The following is an 8,879-nucleotide window of genomic DNA, read 5'->3' on the forward strand; positions in this document are numbered from 1 at the left end:
TTTAGAGCGATACCTCATTTCGTTTAGCCGTAAGTTGGGAAAGAAAAATGTAAGACCAGGTGCAACACTGGGAATTTGTGTACATGCTTTGATTATGAAATTATTACAAAACATCGAATGATAAATTCTCATAATCAGGTATTATTTTTAAAATGAAAGCAAGTAACTTAATCGCAAAAATTTAGTTTAAAAATCTTAAAAACCCTGTTTTTCAGATTCAGGGGGTCTCAAAACGTGGACATTTGACAAAAACTGTGGGGGTCAAATTTTACACAAAGGCACATTCGAGGATCGAAGGGATCTGTTTACATAATCGCTATAAACACTCCTAGCGATCGTGCCGAATCCGAGTGGAGCTCATATGTTTTTTAAAACATTTATTTAATCTTAAACAATTTTCATAAATGGCTATTTTTTAAAGAATACATTTAATTTGTCATTAATGCAGTTACATTTTAGACCTCATACAGTAATGCAAAGTTTTTGGCCTTTGTTCTTGCGAATTTATAAGGGTAGGTAAAAAATAAAAGTTCTTACTTTTTTAAATGTCTATGCATTTCACCAACGATATCGTGGCCTCATCAGGACTTTAATAAGTATGAATATAATAATAGAATGTTTCGTGACATTATTTACTATCCCTAGGTTTTCCATAAAAGGAAAAAAAATTACCAAGTGAAAACTTACCATAGGTGACGTTTAAAATTTGAAATTAGAAGTTTGTTATATATAAAATGAAAGTAGAGTTTATCCTAGATCCAAAGAACTTTTTAATTTATCATGTTGTTTTTTGTAGATTTACAAGAAATATTAATTATTTAAACAATTTTAATTTTAAAATTAAGGCTAAGAATGTCTATCCGATGACTCTTTTCTATTTTTCTATTCAAATTTACATAAACTATCATTTATTTAAACAATTTTATTAAAAACCTAAAGGTCATCTTTTTTCTAAGAGACAGTTTGATTGCGGAGTCTAACTAAGAGTGTCTATTCGATGACTCTTTTCTATATTGCTTTACAAATTTACAAGAACTGTTAATTATTTAAACAATTTTAATTTGAAAATTAGGAGTTTGCCCTTTTCTCTCCAACTCAATTTTTTACGGATTCAAGAAAGAATGTCTATACGATAACTCTTTTCTATGTTGCTATGCAAATTTACAAGAACTATGGATTATTTAAACAAGTTCAATTAAAAAATTAAAAGTCTGACCTTTATCCTAAGAGCAAATTTGTTTTCGAAAACAACTAAGAATATCTATACGATGAATCTTTTCTATGTTTCTTTGCAAATTTACAAGAACTATTGAGTATTTAAAGAGTCTTAATTAAAAACTTCGGAGTTTGGCCTTTTTTCTACAAGTAAAATTTTGTACAGAGTCAACTAAAAATGCCTATCCGATGACCCATTCCTATATTGCTTTGCAAATTTACATAAGCTATTAATTATTTAAACAGTTTTTATCAAAAAACTGAAAGGGACCTTTTTTCAAAGAGCTAGTTTGTTTGTGGAGTCAACTAAGAATGTCTATCTGATGATTATTTTCTATATTGCTTTTAAAATTTACAAGAACTATTAATTATTTAAAGAATTTTAATTAAAAACTTCAGAGATTGGCCTTTTTTCTACAAGCCAATTTTTCGACAGAGTCAACTAAGAATGTCTATCGGATGACTCTTTTCTATTTTGCTTTTTAAATTTACAAGAACTATTATTAATTTCAATCATTTTAATTTCAAAATAAGAGTTTGCCCTTTTTTCTACGAGTTAATTTTTTTACAAATTCAAATAAGAATTTCTATATAATGACTCTTTTTTATGTTGCTGTTAAAAATTACAAGAAGTATTAATTATTTAAACAATTTTTATTAAAAAATTAAAAGTTTGGCTTTTTATCTTACGAGTCAATTTGGTTTCAAAGTCAACTGAGAATGTCTATCAGATGATTCTTTCTATATTGCTTTTAAAATTTACAAGAACTATTAATTATTTAAAGAATTTTAATTAAAAACTTCAGAGTTTGGCCTTTTTTCTACAAGTCAATTTTCTTACGCAGTCAACTAAGAATGTCTATCGGATGACTCATGTCTATGTTGCTTTGCAAATTTACAAGAACTATTAATCATTTAAATAATTTCAATTTAAAAAGAAGAGTTTAACCTTTTTTCTACGAGTTAATTTTGTACGAAATCAAGTAAGAATGTATATACAATGACTCTTTGTTATGCTGATTTGCAAATTTACAAGAACTATTAAGTATTTAATGAATTTTAATAAAAAACTTCAAAGTTTGGCCTTTTTTATACAAGTCAAGTTTTTGACGGAATCAACTAAGAATGTGTATCCGATGACTCTTTTCTATTTTGCTTTGCAAATTTACAAGAACTATTATTTATTTAAAGAATTTCAATTCAAAAATAAGAGTTTAACCTTTTTTCTACTAGTTAATTTTTTTAGGAAGTCAAGTAAGAATTTCTGGAAAATGACTCTTTTTTATGCTGCTTTGCAAATTTACAAAAACTATTAATTATTTAAACAATTTTAATTAGCTGGTACCACCCTTTATTTCATGGAAATTTTCTTTTCACAAAATCAAAGTTTTGGAACATGAAATTGAAGTAAATTTGAAGTGATTTGCTAAAAGAAATCACTAAAATTATTGTTAATTACATTGCTATGAAGTGTCAAATATGGGTCAACCAAAAATTTGAATTCGTCGTATTCAACTTAACATTAAAGTGTTTTTATACATTCTTCCTGGGAAAAAGAGTATATATACGAAAAATTTTAATCTTTTTAAATAAAATGTAAAATATTTTGTGAATTATTTTCATCGGTATAACCAATTATAAAAATTTCAATCGTAATTTTTTTAAAGTTGGAAAAGAGGTCGAGGTGCTTTAGAATTTGAAACGACTCGTTCTTTAACAACTTTCGCAGCTCTTTCTTTTTTTTGTAAGTAAAATGGTTTATATGAACAAAACAAACAGCTAAACATGTCAAGATATGTAAATAGACCCATATTTGACATGTTATAATAATGCAATCAAAAATAATTTTAATGCTTTTTTTTTAATCGCTTCGAATTTACTTCAATTTCATGTTCCAATAGTTTGATTTTGAAAAAACAAAATTACCAGGAAATAAAGAGGGGTATCAGCTACTCTATAATTTAACCTCGAAGTCAACAAAAGAGGTCGAGGTGCTTTAGAATTTGAAACGACTCGTTCTTTAACAACTTTCGCAGCTCTTTCTTTTTTTTTGTAAGTAAAATGGTTTATATGAACAAAACAAACAGCTAAACATGTCAAGATATGTAAATAGACCCATATTTGACATGTTATAATAATGCAATCAAAAATAATTTTAATGCTTTTTTTTAATCGCTTCGAATTTACTTCAATTTCATGTTCCAATAGTTTGATTTTGAAAAAACAAAATTACTAGGATATAAAGAGGGGTATCAGATACTCTATAATTTAACCTCGAAGTCAACTAAGAATGTTTATCCGATGATTCTTTTCATTTTGCTATGCAAATTTACATAATCTATAAATTATTTAAAGAATTTCAATTTAAAAATAAGAGTTTGACCTTTTTTCTACAAGTTAATCTTTTTAGAATGTCAAGTAAGATTTTCTATACGATGACTCTTTTCTATTTTGCTTTGCAAATTTACAAGAACTATTAAGTATTTAAAGACTTTTAATTAAAAACTTCAGAGTTTGGCCTTTTTTCTGCAAGTCAATTTTCTTAAGGAGTCAACTAAGAATGTCTATCGGATCACTCTTTTCTAAGTTGCTTTGCAAATTTACAGGGTGTATTAATTATTTTACCAATTTTAATTAAAAAACTAAAAGTGCCTTTTTTAAAGAAGCAATGTGTTTTCGGATCCAACTAAGAATGTCTTCCGATGATTGCTTTCTATTTTGCTTTGCAAATTTACAAGAACTATTAATTATTTAAAGAATTTCAATTGCAAAATTAAGAGTTTAAGCTGTTTTCTACAAGTGAAATTGTTTACGGAGTCAACTAAAAATGTCTATCGGATGAATCTTTTCTATGTTGCCTTTTACATTTACAAGAACTGTTAATTATTGAAATAATTTCAATTAAAAAATTAAGAATTTGGTTTTCTCCCTACGAGTAGGCTACATTTTTAAACATAATTAACTAAGAATATCTTTTCGATTATTCATTTTCTCTGATGCTTTGAAAATTTACAATTATTAATTACTTAAAAAATGTTTATCAACAGATTTGTCTGGCTATTTTTCAAGTAAGATGCATCATTTTTTTATGGAATGAACTAAGAATGTCTTTCGATGATCATTTCCCACCATTTTTTGTAAATTTACAATAATTATTAATAATTTAAAGTTTTTTTTACAAATTTAACTAAGAACGCCTTTCCAAATAATTATAATAATCAAATTTTCATGATTTATTATTAAAATAAATTTCATAAACAAATTCAGAACTTAACTGTTTTTTTTAGATTTTCAACTATTTAAACATTTTAAACAAATTAGTTTTTATAAGTAAATGTATGCGGTATATATTTAATAAGAATTAAAAAAGAAATTAAAACTATATAATCTTAAAAACTTTCATTTTCATTAGTTTTAGTAATTATTTCTTCCAGCAATTTCAGAATAATCTGTATGAATTTTAGTACAATTTAATTACAATGCGGCTACAAACGAATTTATTAGAATTACTCGCAGTTGCCTAAACATTTGACCAGATGAGAGGGAAACTGCAGAAAGCCACCTTCCGCGTTTGGCCAGGTTTCCTAAATTCGAGTACACAACCCGGTTGTACCTCGTAGATGGTCACCCATCCAAGTGCTAGGGACGCTCGAAATGGCTTGACATCTGGACTCTTTTCGAGTCGAGATTATTTACCATGTATTTCTATGAAAATTTGTATGCACCAACATTTTAGTTGTTTTTTCCAAACTTCCATACAAATGTTTAGTGTTGCGCAATAATTTATTTTGCGCCTTGAGAGGGTCGCCGTGTGGAGCAGTGTACAAATAAAAGTCCCTTCTAGAAATAATCAATTGAGATCGATAAGAAACAATATAACTAATGTCTCAATCGATCCGAATCGTATTGCTTCATTGTACCAAAACGATTGGCAACGATTGAGCATTTTGCATCTCCAAATGTTCCCAATCGGGTACTTGGAATTTGCTACGTAATGGCAGAACTTTTTCTGGCGGGAATTATTTAGACAGTTTTTTTAGTTTTTCGGAATTAAAGTATTATTTTATTATTTAAAAATGTCATGCTGTTATTATTTGAATAAAATTAAACAATTCAAAATTAATATTAGAGGTAAAAATTTTTTCCAGAAAGAGGTTTCAATTTTTAATTATTCGGAATTATTTACACTTATAATTTATAATTTAAGAAGTTTTTATTAATTCAACTTTCTAAATTTTTAGTTTATTGAAATATAAGTACTCAAAATGATGGACAAAATTCATTCTATATTGAACAGTGAATTTACATCAATGTCTGTGATATTATATTCGGTAATCCTTAGATTATGATTTCCTCTTTACCACTAATGATTGACGGAAAACCAACTTTTTATATTATTCTTAAGGTAGCCACTAAAATTGAAGACAAAATCTGGAATAATTTCCTGGTTAAAAATTGTTTACACCAGTCAATAAAATTCAAAGTTTAAGTTTTGGAAGCTGAAAATGTTGTTATTTAAAGTATTTAAGACTAAATTGCAAATTAAACCAATGGAAGTGGAAGTTTTCTGGTCTCTAATCGTGCTAAATAATCAATTAAAACATTTCAAACAGCGATTTCGAGTTCAAACTTTCATTAATATATGTAAAAATGACAAGTTTCTAGAAATTTTTTTATAAATAAAGCATTTGAAATTGTACACTATGGATTCAGAAGCATTTTAAAATTCGGATTTCTAAACTGCTTACATTTAAACTTGATAATTTCTTAATTTTAGCATTTTAAACTCAAAGTTTAAAACAATTCGAAAATTAAAAATTAAACCCTTATTCTTTGATATGCTGAAATGTCGAAAAACGTCCATACGGTTACATAAGATTTGATGAAATTATGTGAATGACAACTGGATATAAAGACCAAAAATAAACTTTTTTCAGGCTATTAAATAAAAAATTTGACCAAAATTACAGAAATATGTGGCCATTAATCACAATGTTTCAGGAAGGAGAGAATATAAAAAATGTATGTGCTTATGGAAGGAAAACCATTTTTTTAAATGAATTCCGCACGTGTTCAATTCAATTTTGAACTTAATGAAACCTGAATGAATCTAATACTATAACATTAATAATTTCAAACCTTTGAAATATTAAAAACTAGAATTTTCACGAATTTTAAATCAAACTTATTTATAAATTAAAAATTGTTATATTGCAAGAAACTTAAAGGGATTGGATTAGTTTTTCTACTAAAAATTTAACTAGTTACATAATCTGAGTTAGGGGTTAAGTTTTCAGGGCAGCATTTTGAGTTTGCAATTTATTATGCACATGCGGTTTTTTATTCAGTCAAAAAGACAAATTTCAAGAATATAAATTTAAAAATAAGTAAATAAATGTTTTACAATAATATGCCGGCCAAATCAAACTACCTAATTAATAATCATACATCACTGTCACATCGTAAAACGGTATGATTTTTACATGCTGTTAATCCATATACTTTAAACTTTTTATTCGGTATACCGTAACATTATATTTTTTGTACTTAAAACTTTTGTTAAATTACTAAAAATGTAATATCTAACCAATAAACGCGTGGGCGTCATTTGTATTACAAACGAAAACTGCAGAGGGCGTATTGCAGACAAGTGAATTTACTCAATTCAATCCGATTGGGAACGATTGGCACAATTAGGAACAATTTAAACCGATTCAAATTTTGATTGCTCTCAATCGTTATTAATCGTGTCCAATCGATTATTTCTAGGAGGGGTTATTGAAGCAAAAATAAAGATCGCGGTATCATATTAAACTTCATTTACATAAAAAATAATTGCAAGTAAATCAGTGGGTCGCGCGAATGAACTTCTAGTTTATTAAAAATGTCAAGTCGTAATCAATCGAGAATATAGCAAAATAAGAGTTACTTGTACAAGTGGAATCAGCATTAGAGTATCAACTTAAAATTGAAACTAAACCAAAAGAGTACTATATAATATAACCATACCTCCGTACTCCATGACGCACTGTTTTCATAGATCAATCACGATCTGTGAAAATGGCTCAAACTTAAATGATGATTAATTAATGCGTAACCGTGTAAGTACAATAAATGTGGGAGAATTGCGAAGCGAGCAGACGACGTGAATCTTTTCGCCGAGAAATAACTAAACAAGCTCTTTCAACCACGATCCAAGAATACACGGTCTAGGTCTAGCCAGGCGTAACCACGGAGTAATAATCCAGACTCGGTCAACTACATGGGAAATATGGGTAGAGCACATGATCTAATAAATACATGGTCTAGCCACGCGCAAGTAAAAAAACCGCACCAATAAGGACCCACCGCTCAATTTCTCCATCTTGGATAAGTAAGGCGGCAAACCTTAGGGATTTTAAAATGTAAAATGTAAGAATAAAAATTTCTCGTACGTTTGAGGTGTAGAAATATTTGAAACCTGATAAAATGTATTATAATAATGTTGAAGATCGCTAAAGGGAAATACGGATTAACTATAACTTTAGGTTATGTGTTACATAACCTCTTTCTACTGACAAAAAGTGACATATCTGTGTCAAATAAAAACGAAGGCAAGTGGGACGATGTGATCAAATGATATTCAATATATTCAATATTTATTTATAATGATCGATATTCTTGTTCTTTATTGTTTTTTTACAACTAGTGTTACGTTCGTAATATAATTAATATATTAAGGGTGGGAAGGGAGAAGGTGGCAAATGACAATTTTTTTGAAAAGGGTTTTTTTTTTGTTACAAAATACTAAACAATTCTAATACACATCGGGGTAAAAGGATTGTTTTAAAATCGTATTTTTAAATTAGATTTTTATCTCCATTAAAAATAAAGACTTTTAGGATCGAGCTGTTTCTTACGACATTCATCAAAATATCTCGGGTGGTCTCACCATCTAAAAAGTGATGAATTTTTTTTGTTTTTAATTAAAACGATTTTCAGAGACCATAAGAATGTAACCTCAAAAGTAAAACTTAGTTTTCTCCGAACTGAATGACTTTTTTATTAAACTTTTCCCCTCTATATTCAGTAACTCTACGTATTTCTGGGCTGGTACGTACATTTATTTTTATTGATTATTTCATTTTTTATCACTATCTCGAGCCGAATAAGACAGTTAAAAAAAAAAGTGTTAACCCGATTGGTAGGCGAAATTTCATTTTTTGTAAATGGCTATATGAATTTGATGCAAATTTTTTCTGCTGTCAGGCACAATTTTCATTTTGTCAGTTACTCCCTCTTGCCTTTCCACTTTTTAGATATAATATGAAATCGCATTGAATCACATTACAAATCTCTCTTATTCTTATCAGACTGTTCAAAATTACAATGAATGTTGGCAAATCCCTATAATATTGCATACGTTTACACATACGTTTTATATGTAAATTCAGAAGAATGTCCAAATTGTACCATACGACAAATTATTGTCTAATTAATGTAAAAATAATAGGTCTTACTTTCAATCCAGATCAAACACAGATCTAACAAACTTTTCTGTAAAATTTACGGACCCGCGTAATTCTATTACAAACCTCTGTCACTTTTTCATATATATTTCTGAAAGAATTGTCCACCTGAGAATGATTTATTCACTGGCAAACGGAGATATTTTAAATGAAATT

The 8,879-nt window shown here is 28.0% G+C and overlaps 1 protein-coding gene across 3 annotated transcripts in view; it reads right to left on the reverse strand.

Annotated features, from left to right (window-relative positions):
- Nucleotides 1-7,454, reverse strand: part of LOC117174091 (ubiquitin domain-containing protein UBFD1-like) — a 219,206-nt gene extending 211,752 nt beyond the window's left edge. For all 3 annotated transcript variants that reach the window (XM_033362791.1, XM_033362793.1, XM_033362792.1), the window contains exon 1: nucleotides 7,225-7,454. In XM_033362791.1, the coding sequence (XP_033218682.1) occupies nucleotides 7,225-7,237 (13 nt within the window). In that variant the 5' untranslated portion in view covers nucleotides 7,238-7,454. The remainder of the gene's footprint in view (nucleotides 1-7,224) is intronic.
- Between the last annotated feature and the right edge of the window lie 1,425 nt (nucleotides 7,455-8,879).

This window comes from Belonocnema kinseyi, chromosome 6, assembly GCF_010883055.1.
Source record: "Belonocnema kinseyi isolate 2016_QV_RU_SX_M_011 chromosome 6, B_treatae_v1, whole genome shotgun sequence".
NCBI lineage: Eukaryota > Metazoa > Arthropoda > Insecta > Hymenoptera > Cynipidae > Belonocnema > Belonocnema kinseyi.